The sequence below is a fragment of the Pygoscelis adeliae genome, unplaced genomic scaffold, assembly GCF_000699105.1.
Source record: "Pygoscelis adeliae isolate BGI_AS28 unplaced genomic scaffold, ASM69910v1 Scaffold77, whole genome shotgun sequence".
NCBI classification, from domain to species: Eukaryota; Metazoa; Chordata; class Aves; order Sphenisciformes; family Spheniscidae; genus Pygoscelis; species Pygoscelis adeliae.
In genome coordinates, this window is record NW_008825216.1 from 5,648,521 (window position 1) to 5,668,984 (window position 20,464).

General features: G+C 45.1%; 1 protein-coding gene across 2 annotated transcripts in view; it reads left to right on the forward strand.

The window, feature by feature from the left end:
• Positions 1-873: 873 nt before the first annotated feature.
• CAPN9 (calpain 9) overlaps positions 874-20,464 on the forward strand; it is a 28,204-nt gene continuing 8,613 nt past the window's right edge. The window contains exons 1-12 of one of the 2 annotated variants that reach the window (XM_009329188.1): positions 874-1,086; positions 6,107-6,176; positions 6,637-6,755; positions 7,356-7,489; positions 8,103-8,271; positions 9,851-9,934; positions 10,172-10,257; positions 12,074-12,151; positions 16,640-16,800; positions 17,496-17,653; positions 18,296-18,504; positions 19,133-19,169. In XM_009329188.1, the coding sequence (XP_009327463.1) occupies positions 874-1,086; positions 6,107-6,176; positions 6,637-6,755; positions 7,356-7,489; positions 8,103-8,271; positions 9,851-9,934; positions 10,172-10,257; positions 12,074-12,151; positions 16,640-16,800; positions 17,496-17,653; positions 18,296-18,504; positions 19,133-19,169 (1,518 nt within the window). The remainder of the gene's footprint in view (positions 1,087-6,106; positions 6,177-6,636; positions 6,756-7,355; positions 7,490-8,102; positions 8,272-9,850; positions 9,935-10,171; positions 10,258-12,073; positions 12,152-16,639; positions 16,801-17,495; positions 17,654-18,295; positions 18,505-19,132; positions 19,170-20,464) is intronic. The other variant, XM_009329189.1, reaches the window with a different exon arrangement.

Here is a 20,464-nt window from a genome sequence, read left to right on the forward strand (position 1 = left end):
GAAACCTGGAAATCAGTGGCAAGTACATATGTATTTGTTTTTAAAATCCTGTGTTACAATGCACGCAGAACTCCTTCAATGTGTGGCCCATTGAAATCCCTCCTCAGGGTAACATTTTCTGACACTTTCCCTGGGTTTGCCCTGCTGCTCAGTACACGTCCTGCTCTGAGCCCTCCCCAGTACCTACCACCAACCCTCCTGCACACACCCAGCCCTTGCCCCATAGCCAGATTCCCCCAGCAGACTGGCCCAGCCCCTGGCCACCTCTCAGCCCTGCTCTCCCTCCTGGGTGTCATCCAGTGAGGACAACACCTGCCTACTGGGATGGCCCCACCCCCAGCCATACTGGGCTGCTCTCCCACCTGTGAGAAACAGCGGTTACACCTCGCCATGAACCTCTGGTTTCCTTCCCAGGGCTCATCACCGCATGATGGAGGGCTCTGGCTGGGTGCTGTGTACCTCAAAGTCATCCCTGGCCCAGCGACAACCTCCTGCCTGGCCCGTGCCTGCTGGGGAGTGCTCAGGCCCTGAGCACACCCTTCCCCGACGGGCGCTCCCGCTCCCGGCTGAGTGGCTGGCGTGGCCGGGGCTGGCCGGCTTCCTTCCCTATTTGCTTTCAGGGTGTTTTGTCTCTGCTGCTGTTTGGAGGAGGTCGGTCTCGCACTGCGGTTCAAGGAGGTGCGATAGAGGAGGGTTGGAGGACGCCACCGGCTTCCCCACAGCACACTCCTTTCCTCCCCCTTTTCCTTTGCAAGGCACTAGAGGTATTGTTGCTCCCTCTTCTTTTTCCTCCTGTTCCCCCCCTCCTTCTGCCCCCACTGCCTGCTAAACCTCGGCTCCCTGGGATGTCTCTCTGGCAGGCAGGAGGGAGCCATGCCCTACCTGTACCGGGACTCGAAGCTGAGGCCGCCCGCACTGCCCGGGGCCGCGCGTGCCACCCACAGCTCGGGGAAGGCCTACAAGGAGCTGAAGCAGGAGTGCCTGTGCAAGGGGGTCCTCTTCGAGGACCCCGACTTCCCCGCCTGCAACTCCTCTCTCTTCTTCAGTGAAAAGCCACCTATTCCCTTCATCTGGAAGAGGCCCACGGTGAGTACGCCGTTGCGCAGAGGAGGCAAGACGCCTTTCTCTCCTTTCATCCTGCCCAAAGTCAGACATTGCTGTACTTTGAGATTGCACCAAACACATGGCATGTTCAGGGAGACGTGGGGGCGAAGTGCGGGGGGAAACCCTTCCCACCTCAGGGGCAGTGGCGTGGGGTTGGGATGTCACCCACAAAGAGCTCAAGCTGTGGGACGAGAGGGCTGGAAGGCTTCACCCCCTTTTTTAGATGTAGCTAGTTGTATAGCCACACTTTATGCATGTATATTTATGTACATGCATAAACAACTTGTAATCAGCCTTCTCTCTTACATTATTGCCAAACAAAAGCAATGTTAAGATGAAAATAAGAGGACATGCAAGAAATTAAGGGTAAAATACGTTATGATGATGTTCTAACTATGTAAAAATGAAGTGTCATTAATGTAGGAAATTCATAATTAAGGTTAAACTTAAAAAATTGAAACCTTTTAACTTTTAGAGACTTATACTTACTTGCTCACTTCCGTCATGAAACACTGAGAGATTACAAATACATGCCATGGTTACTGAGCCATTCAGCAGTAGCCAAGGGCTTGATGAGTATCTCTTAATGCATCTTGCATAACAATCATTAATAACACAGCAAGAGCCTGAAGCCTCACTAGTCACATGCTCTCAGATCACAAACCCAATATCACTCCAGGTTCCTTGTCCCCACGTAACTCTGTAACTTATAGCCACAGAAAATCTGGGGCTACATTTCATTTCTTTGCTAATGACTGACGTTTATTCTCTTTTTCTTCATAGTCTGAAAGCTTCTCCTTTAGTAGAAAACTTCCCTTTGGTGATAGTGATACCAAGAGAGAAAAAGAACAAAATAGGCTTAAAGATGGGTTCAAATTTTGGCTTAACTTAATCCACAATGATAGGCGTCCAAATGCCTCAGCATCAGTTAATATAGTGCAGAGCAGAATTAAAGCTATTGCTCCTGGACAAGTTTCAGCCATGAAAAAATAGGAGATCCCTACACACGGTAAGTGCAGCCCCTGCAGGCACTGCTGCCTGCCTTGCCTGCCTGTGCCCCAAAACCCAGGTGGGCTGTAGAGCTGTCCCCAGGCACAGGATGGGGCTGTGGGGCTGAGATGCTTTTGGTGCAGTGGCTCTGGAGGGCTGTGGGACAGCAAAAATGCAAGTGCCTGCTACACTGAATGAGAAAGAACGGTTTTCCTTTGGCCAGCCATTAGGTGCTAGTTTGCCTTTTTTTCCATTTGGGGCTTCGCAATAGTTAAACTTTGCTGTAAAATGTGACCAGGAGCAGCTGAGAGCTTGCGTGTCCTTGTATGTCGTACCCAGGGACAGCAGAGAGCTGTCTGTCCGTTGTAGTTGTTGCAGTCTTCTTCAGGATCTTTGTACACTGAACTGGAAACATTTCCAGAATGAGTAAGTTAACTGAAATGGGATCTGCCTTTACACTCTAATTCCCACTGTGCAAAAAGGTGAACTTTTGTGAGCTGCACAGCAAGAAATAAAGCTCAGGGGAGGCTGAGAGGACGTGTAAGGACAGGGTTTTAGTTATGCTCTTCTCTGGCTCCTCAGCATTTAAGCTAAATCATTTTCATCTCTACTATATACCAGGAACAGCAGCAAAATAGAGGCACTGTAACACCATTTCAAGTTAACACTTTTTACTTTGCAAGTGGGATAGAAGCTTGGAGCATGTGCCAGGTTAGTTGCCACGGCTCAGCTGGCGAAGCTGTGGTGCTGGAGAGGGTGAGCACAAGAGCATGGCCTCTGTGTAGGGTATCTGTGTTCAAATTGCTTTTCACGGTGACTGGTTTTTACTGCCTCTTCTACCAGTATTTTACAGTAGCTTGGATGAAGTGTAGCACAATACATGTGGGTAATTGCAGGGCCAAATAATGTTCGTCTTCAGATTTACACCCTGTTAGAGTTTAATCTTAGTAATGAGAGTAGAGAAGGCTTTCTCATTTTTTTGACATGCATGTATACACGTTTGTACGCAGCGGGAACAATACCCTCAGCTACCCTAATCTGTAAACTGCAATCAGTGAGCTACATGGATCTTCACCAGATGAATATCTCGCTTTCTACATAAATCTTAAGTGCTCTAAGATTCAGAAAGATATTTAGTGATTTTGTTTAGCAGTCCCTTTTCATTACAAATTAAACTTTTGAAACGATACCTTATCAAAATTTTAGAATAATCTGAAGAAGATCCTTTTCTCATTGTATTTCCACCCTTTCCTTTCCTTTCCTTTCCTTTCCTTTCCTTTCCTTTCCTTTCCTTTCCTTTCCTTTCCTTTCCTTTCCTTTCCTTTCCTTTCCTTTCCTTTCCTTTCCTTTCCTTTCCTTTCCTTTCCTTTCCTTTCCTTTCCTTTCCTTTCCTTTCCTTTCCTTTCCTTTCCTTTCCTTTCCTTTCCTTTCCTTTCCTTTCCTTTCCTTTCCTTTCCTTTCCTTTCCTTTCCTTTCCTTTCCTTTCCTTTCCTTTCCTTTCCTTTCCTTTCCTTTCCTTTCCTTTCCTTTCCTTTCCTTTCCTTTCCTTTCCTTTCCTTTCCTTTCCTTTCCTTTCCTTTCCTTTCCTTTCCTTTCTCCCCTCCCCTCCCCTCTCCTCGCCTTTTTTCCTTCTTGATTTATATCTAAATTCAGCTGCTGGGATAAACTCAACAGCTCAGTGTCTGGGGAAGTTAGACATACAAGTTGAAGAATGAAAAATCCCAACCCAAAAAAAGGAAAGACAAATGTGTTTTGCCAATGCCAAATGAGTCTATGGTCTACAGGAGGAAGTAAGAAGGAAATTCTCATAATATGAAGAGTCACTGGCAACTGGTGTGACAGGTACTGTATGCTGGCATCAGGCAGAGAAATGTAATCACAGAAATAAGGCCACCTAAACAGCCTCAACCTCAGCCTTTCTTACGTCACATTGGTACCCCCTCTACCAATGTGAGACAGAGGCGCAGGGGATGCAGTTTGTTTTCTTTTGAGTCTAAAGAAACACAGTTTTGATGTAGCATCAGGAGAGTCACGGGTCACCTTGTTTCATCTGTCTGAGGATTGCACGTCCCTACTTCTAGGCAATATCCTTGGGCAGGCAAATCCTTGAATTACTCTATGCTGTGTGTGAATGCAAGATCCAGCTCTGGGTTTTGTCCTTTAACATGCTGAAAGCCCTGATACACATTATTAGACCAACCAGTCTGAAAATCCCTTTAAAATTAATATTATTGTTGCAACATCCACTCAAAAACTGCAGAGCGTGGTTTTCTTTTGTCTAGCAGAGAACATGGCACAGGTCCAGTCAAAATCCTTTCAATCCTTTTTATTGATTTTTTTTTATTATTTTTGTTTGCTTTAGACATAGGAGATTGAAAATATTTTTCCATGTCAGTTGTAGAGCTGTGTAATAAGCAATGAGCCATGTATCTAATATTCAGACCCATGTCAGTGGAAAGGTTTTTTATCTCATCCCTTGCTAACGCATGATGTTTCTTGGTAACAGCTAAATACAGTTCTTGCCGTGAGAATTATGTTCCCCGGGAGCAATGATGCTAAAACAAGGCATGTTATTAAAGATCAGCTACTTTATCAGCCGTTGTTATATTTATGTCTAAAGGCAACGAGCTGTGTTTTTTATTGTTCACATCCAGTCCCAACAAGATTGAGTGTATTTAACAAGCAGGCGGGCCAGGTAAGGAGGAGCTGCTGTTTGATTTCCCTTTGCTCTGCGCACTGGGGACACAACGTGCTGTGGTGCCTCCTCCCCGGGGCACCTGTGGCTGAGGCACAACCTGGCCACCACCTCCTCCCCAGCAAAGGCAAACAAAAATATGCAAACCAGCTTCCTCCGGAATATTGCCTCTGCAGGGTGAGCTGCGCAGGAGCAGTGCTGGTTCACTGGGAAAGTGTCCTGGCTCCAGCAGTGGCCAGCGGCGTACGCTTCAACAGTTAAGTGCAGAAAGCTGAACAAAACTATCAATATCCTGCCCTTACGGCCTCACAAAATGCGGTGATACGAACCAAAAGCAACTCAGTTTTCTTCTAGGCAAATGCAGGGGTTAAATGACTGAATGTGTTCTTCTATTTGTCCCCCCTCTTTAATTTTCTTTTTTTTTGCAAGCTTCTGCTGCTTAGGCAGAAGGGTCTGCTTCATGCCATAGGGTCTGCAGTAACATATCAGGGCAGACTGATTAACTACAGGCATATTCCTCTAGTAATATATTAGATACCCTCCTCCCTTTTCTATTCAGTTCAATCAATTAAATTCAATTTACAGCTCATGGGAAAGGGGAGAAAAGAGGGGCGTTCCTGCCGCATTTATTGGTTTACCACTATAATTTTTCTATCCGGCTGTGGTGCTAGTAATTGAACTAGAACAGTCAAATGAATGCTTGAGAATTGCTTTAATGCCACCATGAGCACCAGACCCTCTGACCTCTGAGCACACAAGGGTGGTAAGTGTTAGCTCCTCCTTAAAATTAACTCTGTAAAACAAACAAGGCTGGAGTCTACTTTTGTTGTTTGCTTATTTGAGGAGGAAATGATCTCATGGTTGTCAGACACTGTATGTTCCAGGTATTATGTGCAGGTAAATAAAAGGCTTGATAATGCATTTAAAGGTAAATTTCCAATTTTAGTTTTTCCAGCCATTGGGGGAAAACAAACAAACAAAAAACCCCCCATTAAACAGGGTTGTAGCCTAACATCGAGATTCTGGACCAGGTTGTGCTATGATATTTTAGCAATTGCGTACAGATGAATAAAGAATGCTAGCCTTTCATTAGCAGCCAACTAATTATGAAAAAATTAGGATAGTTGATTCTTTAATTGCTCTACACTGTAATTAATTAGCAAGGATTCCGCGCCTAGTTTTTTGTGGTGGCTACACTGCTGCAGGATAATATAGCTCATGTGGCACACACCATGCTGCACATCTGGGCTCAGAGTGATGGTGACATTTTCCTGGCATATTCTATGTCGTTTCTGTCTCTCTCTCCCACTCTCGCAGGACATTGTCAAAGACCCCAAGTTTATCCTTGGAGGAGCCACAAGAACTGACATTTGCCAAGGGGATCTTGGTGAGTGATTCCCCCTGAGTGGACGCATTCATGCCTACACCCCGTGAGGAGCAGCAGCAATAGCCTTACACATGAGGGGATGTTGTCCCTCCTGAACTGGTGGGAGCAGTGAAGCTGGAGGTACCGCCCATGCTCACCTTGCCCGCAGCCACCTCTTTGGTAGCACCCTCCCATCCGTGTCAGGGACCATCCTGGTGCAGTGGGATTCAATCAGGGAAGGATCTCCACATGAGGGTACTGTGAGCCCAAGGGAGCCTTTTGTCTACCAGCATCTCCAAACTGCAGCACAGTCTGCCCTCGGCAGGCAGGGACACGCTTCCTGGGGACACATGGGCTGCCTTTTGGATTTCAAGAGGGGTGGCAGCTAACTGCCATAACATCTCATCTGGCACCTACACCACGTTCTTCACCTCCTGAAGGGCAAAAAATGAGGATTTTTTTCCCCCTTCTCAATTCACAGGTCACTGCTGGCTATTAGCAGCCATAGCTTCTCTCACACTGAATGAAAAAACACTAGCAAGAGTGGTGCCACTGGATCAAAATTTTGGGCCAGATTATGCTGGAATATTTCACTTCCAGGTAAGATGAACATCTGGCACAGCATGAATACATTTCTGTCATTACATGTCATGGTCTATTTTGCAGTGGGGTTGCCGGTTATTGCAGAGGAGACACTGGAAAAACAGGGATTGCTGAGCTTACACTGTTGTTTGTGTTTTGAGAAACAACCTAGAGGGCTACGTCAGCCTCCCACAGGCACACGCGTAGCCACTTCTGCTCTGTGAAGAGATATATGGCTTTAGAAATCATTTCACATTTTCCTGGGCCCACAAACCTCACTTAGGATATAAGACCTTAAAGGAGCTGGACTGGGATCTGTAATACGTGCGTCTTAAAGGTGTCTTGAATCATGTGGTGACCACTTGTGTAGCTACATGAGTGATGTTATCCAGACAAGGAGCTACAGTATAGCTCTACACTTTTAGTCTTTTCTTAAGATAGATTACCCTTCCTTCAGAGCAGCCTAGCATGGTATAGTGGGAATGGATGATTTACATATGACTTCTAATCAAGCCTATGACTGTCCCTAACTTACAATTAGAAGTGCTGGGACACCAGAGTCCTGCGCTCAGGAATGACATGCTGTCAGCAAACTCATTCCCCATCCTTTCTAAATAGTTTTGGCAGCACAATGAGTGGCTGGATGTCGTGATTGATGACCGATTACCCACCTTCAAAGGCCGGTTGGTTTTCCTGCACTCAGCTGAACACAATGAATTTTGGAGTGCCTTACTAGAGAAAGCCTATGCCAAGTAAGTCACACTGCGCACACATAATTGGTTATTTGTACATACATTATTCACAATGTGTACATACATTATTCACAACTCAAGTGAACAGCTTCTATCCAGTATTTTTTGGTGGTGGTGGTGGTGGTGGTTTTTGCGTTTGCTGCTGCCCTGATCAAAAGACGTTATGTCTATCTCTTGTGAGCTGGTCCAGCTTCCAGCACATCATTAGATACAACCCTAGCTGATAGCAATAGAGTTGGATCAAAGCCTGAATCCTGCCATTTGTGTCTCTGCTGAGACCTCAATTGATGGTTCTGGCTAGCTCTGTATTTTTAAATGATTTGGCAGGTAGCAAGCCACTGACACACAGTGATATTCAGTCTTTGCCAACCTGACAACTGGTGCTAAAGGAAGAAAAGCCCCAGGCTTTAAGGATATCGAGAAATGAATGAATTAAAAATGCAATTAAGAAGGAAAGCAGAATGATGCCAATACTCCTCCCATGTATCCTGCATACATTCTGGGGTACTTCTTTTGCTGTTGCTGCAATTTTACACCCGTGTGAGAAAGCTCTCGAACATGGGTATCTTCAAAGTTTCGAAAGTGTGTCTCACAGTCAGCATGTGTTTTCCAGGCTGAATGGCAGCTACGAAGCTCTGAAAGGAGGCAGTACAATAGAAGCCATGGAGGATTTCACTGGGGGCGTAGGAGAAATGTATGAGGTTAAAAAGGCTCCTGATAATTTCTATGAAATCCTAGAGAAAGCTCTGAAAAGATGCTCAATGGTGGGCTGCTCTATTGATGTAAGTAAGAAATGGTGTCTGAATTTCTCAGTTTAGTTTTGTGGTTTCTGTGTTAAAAAAACCTACTTTGTAAAGACTGGTTAAATTAATGACAGGTAGATGGTTATGCACTTAACTCTGCAAATAATAGGTATGAACTGATAGATACATAATATTAATGTAGTCCTTAGTACAGTTGTTGAAAAGAAGAATATTAATCACTTTTCAGCAGGTGTTGGCCACTGTATTTAAGGCAAGAATGACATGAGTATGAGCACTCGGTGAGAGGGAACTTTATTTCCTGACTTATTTGGTCACTTAGCATTAAAATTGGCCATAGCTTTTTGAGGACTTACTGGTTCCAGAGACTACAAAATTCAGGTTTTTTTAGCTCTGAATTCCGTAACAACACCTGTGGGGACCTGGGGAACTCAAGACAATTTTCAGGATCAGTGTGTGTGTTTGTGAACAGAGGCTGGGGCTTAGGGTATGTCAGGTTTATCCCTCCAGAGACTAAAACCTCCAGCTTTCCCCGAGAAAAGGTTGCTGGCGGGTAGCACCTGCATAGGTTACTTACACTGCCCTGCCAGTGTGTCTGACCCAGGGTAAAAGGAGCCATCCATGTGTCCTTGGCTTTCTGGTGAAACATGCCTGAGCTGCTCAACAGCAAGAGTGAAAGCCCTGTCGCTGTTCCTTGCTGACTGTGCTCAGCGGGAAAGGCAGTTCGGAAAGGAAAGTGTGCCAGGTTTCTCCAACAGAATGAGCAGCTGGAGAAAAAGGTTTCAGAGCAAATGAAAAATCCCACCAAGCACAAAATGTTTCATTTCCCTTTCGGGCACTTGTAACAAAGGCAAAGGAAGTGCCCAGGCTGGGGGAGAAGGAGAGGGGCTTTCGTTTGCCCTCTGCCCAAGAGCCTCATCGCTGAACATTTGGCCAGGCTGAGGGAGACCATGGGTCTCAAACCCTTTGCCTGCCTGACTGAAAGCAGGGCTTTTCCACAAGCTCTCTCTTTTACTCAAGACTGTGCCCTGAACTTCAGGGTTCACTGTTTTCTGATTTGAGTTCTTTCTCTCCTGATGAAGCTTTGCTGCTTGCAAAGACTAATTAAATATTTATTGAACTAGAGAGAGAGTGTGATACTCAGCTGGCTGATGGGACCCTTCACTGCCGTCACTGCTCCATCAATGTCTTTTTACAAGAAATGAGACCATATCAACATCTGATCTCAGTCTGAGACCACCTTTTCCCATCCCTTAGCTGACACAAACTACATTTCAATGGGAGTTAAGATTGAGATCCCGGAAATGTAGATGATGTTGATACAAAATCACAGGGGCAGAGAAGGTATTTCAGCCTGGAACCACCTTATTTTCCCTCTGAGTGAACAATGCTAAAAACAAACAAACAAACAAACAAACAAACAAAATCCTTTCCTTTCCTCAAAGGGCACCATTGCACCATCACTGTCTGCATCGAGCAGACAGACAAGTTCCCTGTTCATAGTACTGGTCAGCCACTGACCTCCCATCTGATGCTTGGAAGGCACCACTTGCGATCTCAGGTTGAAGAGAGAGAGTCACATTTTTTTCCCATATTTCAGACCAGCAGTGTTGCCGAATCAGAAGCCAAAACCCCCCTTGGCCTTATAAAGGGCCATGCTTACTCCGTGACTGGCATCGATAAGGTACGTTCAGCAGTGTGGGGCAAGGAGAGACCTGAGGAAAAGATAAGGGAGTGTCCCCCAACCTCAGGTGACAGGGGGAGTTATCCTGGGGGAGTTACCCAAATTCCCATCCACCTTTCCCTCCCACATCTCCTGCACCTTTTGCCCAGCTGTTACGCTAGCTTGCCCAGCCTCTGCCCACTGGAGAAGTCCTGCTCCCTAGCTACTGACGATTTTCTGTATTTCCTTCTTCTCCAGGTGAGATATCTGGGCCGACAAGTGCAGCTCATAAGGATAAGGAACCCCTGGGGACAGGTCGAGTGGAACGGCCCTTGGAGTGACAAGTGCGTGCGCTGTCCCATACGTGCTGGCCTCGCAAAGGCCAAATCCCAGCTGCTGCTCCACAGTTAGCTCTCCACAGCCCCAGCTATTCCACAGAAAATTCAATCAAGAGTTTGCACATGCCTAACAGTATTACTGCCATACTAACATGTCGCCCTCAGTGTTTTCAAAGTTGCTTAGTTAAGGCGACACTGTCAAGGTTGTTTAGCCCTCCAAAATCTAGCATTAGCAAAACTCATGCTTTAATATAAATGGGATAAGTTAATTTCAAGACACTCCCGATTGGAAAAATCATACATTTGGAGTGATTTTTTGTTTATTTTATTTTTTGCAAGCCTGTTGCTGTACTACTTGTAACACAGCATCTGTACTTTGTCCTACTGCAGAGAAGCTGGAAACTAATACTGTATTACCCCCTCCAAGTAGCTTATGAGTCTGTAGTTGCATTTACTGGTCTGGGTTTCTAAACACGTCAGGAATAGGCAGGAATCTTAGAGGTTATACATGACCGTTAAATGAGACCCTCTCCATGTGGTACTCACCACAGTTGTGGAAGGACCGCAAAACACAACAGGATTGGTCTGAAAACCAATCTGTTTTTACTACCAAAAGTAAATGAAGTGCAAATAATAAAAAAGAAAAAAAATAGTAAAAAACAACACTACTTTCCCTCCCAACATACACTCAAAATATTTCTGCACATATGCATGGCTTCATTTTTGTTTCACTTTATTCTACTAAGTTTTTTTTATTCACACAGATGAAGAGGAGAGGAGCCATAACTTTCCTGGCCCTTTAAAATTGCTGAGACACGTAGTCATCTGTAGGACTACTTTGAATGTCCCTGTCCTTAACATGACTCAGAAATAAATGATGTATTTCCACATCAGCTCTGATCCTTTGTTATCTTGAAAAAGAAAAATGTAGATAATTGGCATATATACTGAGTGATTAAATCTCAAAAAACCAGAGAGGTTAAGATCAGGACAGGCATCTGGCAATTTGTGCTGTTTATTGAAAAGGCTGCCTCTGCAAAGCAGAGCTCTGATTCTGCACTTGGGAGGTTTTCTGAAACTCAAGATGCAGAGGGCCTCGCAGGTCAATACAGGAATCTGTATTAACATTTTGCAGTGGTTGCTGGAATTAAAAATTTCAACACAAGGTGCCTGCTACTCTCTGTTTATTATGACAGATTGGAAATGTAGTAGGGCATTTCCAGTTTTTCCAAAAAGCTTTAGCAGGTTTTTGTTTGGTTTTGACCTGCTACAGCTGGAGTTGTAGGGGTGAATGAAAAGGAGGCAAAGACTTTACCTGGAACCCCAGTTACTCCAGCAAATCTCTCTGTACAGGGGAAGGAGCCTATTCAGTTCCCATTGACTCAATTTTGAAGAAACATCTGGCCCTAAATTACTGGCAAACATAAAAGAGGAGATGGCGCTACAGATGAAAAACAGATTTAAGGAGGGGTGTGACTTACCAAAATCTTGAGGTTTACCAATAGGCCTATTACACCCAACCCCAACACCTGACAGCAGTCCCAACTCTGAGTGCAGGCAATGACTCACACAGGACCACCCTGGAGCTGCTTTGGGATCTTTGGCCTGGTCCTGCTTCCAGCTACATTAGTTGGGTCTCTGTGACCATGAATGACAGCAGGATTCTGGAAACCTCTTAAATGCATCTGCGTTTGTGTGAGCCATTCAAATAAAACACATTTGGAAGAAGAACAGCCTGCTGCTGTGTCCAGCCAGTCGTTCTGAGAGAGGGAAAATTAATTGCCACATAACCGTAGTAAAGCTTGGTTTTGTTTTCTTGCAGCTCTCCAGAGTGGCGTTCAATCAGCCCATCGGAGCAGAGACACCTATCTCAGGCAGCACTGAATGATGGAGAGTTCTGGTAAGCCACAGGTTTTTAAAGCGTGTGGCTCTAGTCAGAAATCAAGGCTCAAGTGTCCAAAATGAGCAATAAGGAAGAAGTCTCTGTGTGAGGAAATGCTCAGTTTCTGCCTAGGAGAGGGCAGGTAGAATGCTCACTTGGTTTTCCATGTGTTTCATGTGTGCCCATGTCTATTTTAATAACAAAAAGCATTATAAAGTCAGCATAGTTAATGTCATTAGCATATCTCAAATATTGTGTGTCTCCCATGAATGTAACACCCTTTAAATCCTTCCTATGAACGAAGGCAGGCTCTACAGAAGGGAACATTGGATTGCACTGTATCACCTATGAAATGCCTTCAGGGTTGATGCTAGGCTTACACTGGAAGGGAAGGGAGTCCTGAGAAGCAATACTACTTGTTACAGAAAGTAAAAGAACACCAAGATATGTGTGAAATGATGGAAATTTTTAAGAAAATATGAAATGAAATGAAATGAAATGAAATGAAATGAAATGAAATGGAAAAAAAAACCGTGGTGGAAATTGCTTTAGAAGTGTCAAGTGTTCTTCATGCCAAATTCACGATCTCATTCAGAGCAGATGGCTGACTTGCACACGATCCCCCCCCTATATCAACCATGCTGTGCACTACTGACAATGTGTCTGGTCACATTTTCTAGGGCCAGATGCTCATCCCTTTTACACAGAGGTAAATCTAGAGAGGTATGCAGTGGGGCTATTCCAGATTCTTCTTGCAAGTTAAACCAATGTTCAACTTTAGGGCTGAAAAGTGGTTTGAGATAGACAATGCAGCACGTTAAGTCACATAAAATGATTTATGCCAAACTTTGATAGCCCTAGAGGGAAGTAGGTCCAGTGGCTGACCCATTATTTAAGTATTTTTACATAGGATATTTTGAGTTCTTTTGCTATTGACACTGCAAATGCAGTAGGGCATTCCAGTTTTTCCAAAAAGCTTCTGTGGGGTTTTTTTGCCTGTTTTTGACCTGGCTGCAGCTGGAGCTTATGGGGTGAATGAAAAGGAGGCAAAGACTTTATCTGGAACACATGTAACTCCAGCAAGTCTCTCAATACAGGGCATGACTTAAAGCCTGACTGTGTAATGGAGGTACAAGTATGCAAGCAGGCATCGAATGAGCAATGAAATTCATGAAAAAGTCATCTGTCCAACAGAGCTAAGCTGATAGTTAAGTAAGTCCTTGGAAGGCCAATAGAAATTAATGAGGTTGAACATACCCAGAAAAATGCTGGCCTCCCTCATCCAGCATCTAAGCCATTCAGAGCAGAAACAAAAGGGACCGAAATTTCTGCTGAAGAGGTTAAGTGGACAAAAATCATATGCAGAAGATAAGAAATGCTTCCAAAACCAGTCAGGCAAGTTTGATACAAGCTAAACCCTCCACCCAGTCCATCAGACTTATTTTTCCTAATGCCTTTTGACTTCTGTGTATTTCTCTAATGAGTGTTTGCCTCTTTGCCCCCTCTAAGCCACACTTCGATGTTTCCCATCAGGCTTCACAGACAGACTTTGCATGAGCAATAATGTGATGTATCCCTAAAGACGTTACAATGGTCAGATGAGGAAAGAGATGAACATAGCTGCTTCTCTCCAGCTTTCAGTTTGCTCCTACTGTGGTTCTGGCTGATGCAGTTTAGCTGAAGAGATGGCGAATGAGCTATATTTCCGCTTCTGCAGCTGAGGACCTTCAGCCGGTCTATTCACCATTTCCTGGTGGTGACTTGGCTTGCCTCCCTGGAAAGCTGGGGTAATCTTTATGAGGTGCTTTGAAACCTGCTGCTAGAAATAGTGAGTAGCAAAGTAATTAGGTCCTCAAGAGTTCAAAACATGTTCTCCATGACATGCATTACCTTTGGGCTTAGCAAATAACGTAAGGTGCAATGGGGCTCTTCTCTTTGCTGACCACAACTGGTTTCTACTGAAGTAGACTTAATAGTAAGTTTTACAGTCAGCAAGCTCTTTGTACGTCATTTCTTTATGTCTCTGGAAGCTGAAAGGAAGCTCAGGAAACCTACTATGCACTCACGAACAACTTCTGTAACTGTGCTGCAGGTTTTGGACCCAGCTTATTCCATGTGTTGACTGCAGACAAAGCAATGGTCATTTCCCCTACGCAGGTTCATTTCGGTTAAATGAAAGAGAAGAAGAGGAAGATGAAATATACCTGTTTATTCTCATGTATTGTGTTAGATTTCATCCTAGGTGGAACAGGAAGGCTAGGAGGAAGGGTAGCACAGCGAGGGAAATTAGATCAAAAACTATGGAACCTTTAAAGCAACATAAGTGTCATATCATCAGCGTGTCTTCAGTCAATGCAAAAAGGCAGCACAGCTGTAGAGTACTACATGGGATAAGGCAGCCAAGGTGGGAAACGTGGTCTGATAAGACCTTTTGTCCTTTTTGTTGTTTGGATTTGTGAGGACTGAAGAAAATCTTCGTGGTAACATGCTGAGGGCCTGCTGACCTCATTAACCACCCCAAAGATATTTTGGCTACATATTAGCAGTTCAGATCGGTCTTGTCCAGATGCTTCTACTAGATGTGAAGAAGGCATCCTGTGGTTGGCTAAGAAATCAGCTTCTCACTCACCTTAGTCCTTTCCCTTCTAAAATCAGAGGGTCAGAGTTTTCCCTTCACCAGTACAAATCCAGGACAGCCCTAGGGAAGTCAGAACAGGTGTTTTACCTCTTAGGAGCCAAATTGATCTATAAAGTGCAACTCCTTCATCTGCTTTGCAGCACATTTCCAAAGAGCCCAAAATTGCTGAGTGTCACCAGGAAACCGAGCCACTTACAGACAGATTTTGCTATGCTGCCCCTGCTCTAGTGTACTGAGCATCAAAGTGAGAATTAGCAGTGCCTAGGGCTAGCAATACCTGGGAATAGCCGACAAGAAAGAGGACAGAGCTCAGAAAAGCAAACCCTGCTGTTTCTTCCCACACTAAAAACAAGTTGTAAAGTGGCCCATAGCAAGTGTAAATTAATACCACCACAGACATCTATTTCTTATGCAGCAGAAAAATGGAGCTAGCTGTGTTTGGTGAGCTACACTGAGGGCTAGCTGGGCCCTATCTGTCACTGCCGCAGATAAACATGTCTTGGAGAGCTTTTGCTCTCCTGCTACTCCATTTTGTTGTTAGGCATCAGCCACTGGAGAAAAAGAATAGTTATAGAAGTTCATGTTAGGGAGGAGATTTCTGTACGTTATTTCTATGGTCCATGGAGAGAGAGGGGCTCTTATAGATAGCAATTCAGAGCAGAGGACACATCTGGATGCTAAATTGCCCTCAGGAAGGCCTAAGACCTCTCCCGTTTTACAGAGGGAAGTTCAGCCTACCAAGGCTACCCTCAGCCTTAGAGCATATGGGCCTCCTGTCCTTGCAGTGCCCACCATGCAAGCTGCTGTCTCTTAGACAGCTTCCCTCCTCTGTTCCTTTTGCCCAGGGCTGCACACCATGCCCAGTGGTGCTTGGCTCTGGCTGTCCTTTCTCTTGGCTGTTTGCTCAGTCCTAAACACCAGGATTGTTGGCCAGCAGGACTGTTGGTATCTTTTTGCCCTTTTACTTGCTAGATAAAATCACATGGCTTATCTGCTTCTTGGCATGCTGAGCAGGCCAGTTTCAACCAGCCCAGCCTAGCAGCTCAAAAACATCCATATTGTGGTATTTGTTTCCTCCTTCCCATGGCCACGTATATGTGTCCACCTTGGGTATAAAATATATGTAGTGCAATCTATGTGACACTGTAGCAGGCAGTAGTGTCTATACCACTTTTAAGGGCATGCTGGAGCCATTACTCAAGTCCAAACACACTTTTTGTCTTTCATGTTTAGTGTATGTTTTTGCTAGGACAATGTCCCTGGCACACATAAAGGAGGGGAGCATGTGCAACTTGAGCCTAGGCACCTTAGCAGAGGCCCAAATGTGACTTTAACTGCAGTGCAGACAGGCTAATCATACCATGACTTGGCTAATCCATCACCTTACATCCCTTGTAGTGCTGTCATGCGCCTGGCATTGAACACATAGCTGATTTGTAGGCAGACTTAGCTCCTGCACAGATGCCTGCCATCCTTCGGTTGGCTCTTCAGCAATATAGATGCAGCCATTAAGGCCAGGATGGTGTTGGTGAAAAAACTCTTTTCACCGTAGGTTTTGTGCCAGTGTCATTTCTTTTCATCTTATACTCAACTGTAACTGAATAAAATCAACAGAGTTATAGCATAAAAAGAAAGGTGTAAGAGGTGTCAGAATCTGACCCGGACAATAAGATTGCTTGTGTTTTACACCACAATGAGTGAGAGCTAGCTTCTCCCCTGGTGTACATTGGCATATCTCCATGGTCACTGAAACTATTCAGATCCATACGAGCTGGTGATCCGGCCCTGGGACTCTGGGGAGTAAGTACTGCCGGGCATCCTTCCCTGAAGTGAACGACTGCCTGTTCCTTCCCATGTCTTTCATTCAGGATGAAATTTGAAGACTTCAAAGTGCATTTTGACAAAGTTGAGATCTGCAACCTGACTCCAGATGCCCTGGAAGACAGCACTGCCCACAAGTGGGAGGTGACTATCCACCAGGGGAGCTGGGTCCGGGGATCCACCGCAGGAGGATGTAGAAACTTTCTAGGTAAATAGATACTGCTTTGAAAATGAGAAGCAGGCACTGAAATATTTACCCACCCTCAGCCACCTTTCCTGTTACCCCATAGCCAGAATTGCAGGTGCAGGTCAGGCCAGCTGAGTCTCAGCTAGCAGGAACCAGCCAAAGGGACAAAGGGTTCATATGGTCCCACTTGAGACTTTGTGGTAAAAGAGCTGCTTTCTTTACTCTCAAGCTCATTGGATCTGATTTGCCTCTCATTTACATTTGCATAAGCAGGACTAGCTCCAAATAAGTCACTTAAACTGCAGCAGTAAGTGTAAAATGAGACAAAAATCCAGCTCAGCCAGCGTGTTTATGTGGCTCTGAAGTAGCATCATGGATCTGAACTGTGTTACTCCAGACTGGCACCAGCACTATGGGATCATTGTAGCTATATACTTTTAACAAAATCCCATCTGACAACTTTATTTAAACCATGGTAACTTAATAAAATATCAGGCATAAAATCTTTTCTACACCTAGTTCCATGAAGGACTTTGGGATTTGGCTTAGTTTATGCAGAGCTTAGTGGAAAGAAGCATGACAGCTAATGGAAAAACTAAATTTGAGCAAAACCTCAGCTTAATTGTCCTTTTTGTCTTCTTTTTTTTTTTAGTAGTAGTAGTGGTGGTATTATTATTCTGAGGCAAGAAACTTTCTGGTGTTCTTTACATTGGCAGAGACTTTCTGGACAAATCCACAAATCAAGCTACATTTAACAGAGAAAGACGATGGACAAGATGACTGCACATTCATAGCAGCGCTGATGCAAAATGATCGCCGTAAACTCAAGAAGCTTGGCGCTGAAATGCTAACCATCGGCTACTCTATTTATGAGGTACTTTATTGCTTTTACAGGGCAGTAGCCACACTATCAGTATTAGCATCTTTTTCTGGGTTTGTACCCCTGCCAGTTGTCGTGTATTTTTAGGGCCCTTACTCTTAAAATAATCTTCTCAGTTACATCAAGCCCCACGGATGGAGTTCTCTCAGAGGAGGATTTAGGAGTCCCTACAGGGCCACAGGTTCCCAGGATATGCTCCACAGCCACATGATTCTGTCGTCCCCTGCCTGGCTCCCGGAGACGTGATGTTGCTTCTTATGAGCCTCTTGGGACGCATCGCACACAGGGGTGCCTGTCCCTGAGTGAGGTTGGGATTGGCAAATCTGTTGTCACTGCTCTGTGACACCCCGCCTGGGATGGTGATATTTAATGGCAGGGAATATTTAAGCAGGAAGACAATGTCCCAGAGTCCTCTTAGACTGCCTTCTGGGTGGGAAAGGAGCACTGGTAACGGGTCCTTGCCATGAGGTGGGAGCTAGGTTGCTGCGAACACCTGGGTGAATGGATGAAAGTCAGGGTTACAGCCAGGGGAGAGGCTTGTGCCAGGCAGAGTTTGGCTCTGTGATTGGGAAAGGGGCAAGGATGGCCCCCAGCACACCCTGGCCAGTGCAGTGCTGCTTTCGTTTCCCCTCCTAGAGCTCCGGCAGAGATGGACACTTGGGCAAAGACTTCTTCAGGTACCACCCCTCCAAGGCCAGGAGCAAAACCTACATTAATTTAAGAGAAGTATCTAACCGATTCAAGCTGCCGCCGGGCGATTACATTCTTATTCCGACCACGTTTGAGCCACACCAGGAGGCAGATTTCTGCCTGAGGATTTTCTCTGAGAAGAAGGCAATCACTGAGTAAGTCAGCAGGGAGCCCCGGGCCCTCCGGTGGTCGCCTGTGCCTCGGGCCGGTGGCTGCTGGAGAGAGTGGCTGCCGGGCACCCAGCCCTACAGCAGAGCCCAGGCATGGAAAGCTCCTGATGGTTTTTTTTGCATTTGCCTGTTTTTGCTAAACCTGACTTTTTTTTGGAGAGGACTTTAGGAGGTGGGGAAATAGCGCTTGCCATGGTGAATCTGCTGGAAGCTTGACAAGGAAGAGTTGCTGGCTGCCTGATACTGTTTGGGAGTCTGTGAATGCAGCAGTGTTTGTTTCCTCCCAAAGTTTGTCCAAATGACAATTTTATATTAAAAAAGGGTATTGAGGAAAAAGTGTGTGCACAATGAATAAAGAATGAGATTAATTCTTTAGCAGGCAGCATGCACAGCTGTGCCCTCCCTGACTCCTGCTTAAAGTCTGTTTTAAGGTCTTATACCAAAATTTAAACAGTGCAAACATCTGACTGTCTGATGAATTTTATCTAAACTTAACCTGTTCAGTAAAAAATGCAGTTTTATCATTCACCTCTGGAAAATGTAATAAGCAAGCTTCCACCCCAAGCACATGTTGAATATCTTCAGATACTGAATAAGGTTTTGTTTTCTCCAGGGATCTAGATGAAAGCGTTGCCATTGATCTCCCTGAGGTAAGTCTACAGAGTTAAAATTGAAAGGGAATAGCTCAGCAGAAGCCGGCACACACTGCTTTTACTGTCTTTGGTTAAAACACGTTCATTTCACAGGAATGTTACACAATTGCCAGCTTTGTGTATGTGACTGAAACAGTCAGTTCTGCTGAATATGGTAAAAGAGCTGTAACAATCAAAATCATAATCATTATGCTTCTGTATCCGCTTCAAGGCCGTTGGCGTCAGCCAGCACCAGAGGCGAGTATCGGCCACCACGGGTGTGCTAAAAACACACCCATTAGCACCAGGGAGGCACATGGCCATTCACATCTTTTAAAATGTTATTTATTATGAAAAAATAAGAGGCAAGAGAATGTCCACAGACCTACATTCATTTTGCATACAAATACCTTTATTTTACTTATCAATATCCACAGGGCTTGGGAGGGAATGCTTGATACATGCGTGTGCCTACTGAAATGATTAAATTCTTTTTGTTTCTAAATGGCCTGGTCTGCCTGCTGAGCACTAATTGCAGCTGAATCTGAGTCAGCTCCTGTTTAAGTGTGTCCCTGCAAATAAGCCATTAATTGTGGTGTGCCTTCCCATGGAAACAAGCTAAGCCAAGATCTCATGTGTCCCTCTTCAGTAAAAGTCTCCTCCAGGGACCAGCTAACAAGTTCCATTTCTGGGATCTCAGGGCCATGTTCAGTAGCAAAGTAAAACTGTTCACCTGTCGCAGTATCATTAAGGGACTGCATCCAAACTTGAGCAGAAGGAAGTGAGAAACATACATACGGTCAAAAAAAGTGTTAAGTGGCCAAGCAGTGTCACCAGGGCCACTCTGGTGACAGTATACTAAATAGCACCCATGTTGTATCTTCTGTGGGTAGAGAAAACAAAGCCCAATTCTTTGCTTCCTGTGCTGCACTGTTGCCTTCTTTTTCCCCATTTTTTTGGCCCAAGAACTCCTCTCTGTTCACATGGTCACCCCAACTGTAGCAGTGGCTCTACACTATTGCATCTCTCTGCTCATCAGTGTAGATGGAAGCCTGAACTCTACACCCCTGCGACTGCACCGAGGCACTCAGCTGGCAGCCAGCTGAAGGTGCTTCCAGGCTCAGGATGGTGCTGGGTAATGTGCCGAAGTGCTGCCACCTCTGGCTGGTGGTCTCAAGATGGACAAGAAGTCCCTGGATGATGCCACAGGAAAGAGCTCAGTAGAGCTGTGGTTGTTCAAGGACTGGGGAAGCAAAGTGGCGCAGGGGTGGGATAGATGAGAGGTGTTTTCCAGGATGGGTGCTCTTGGTTTT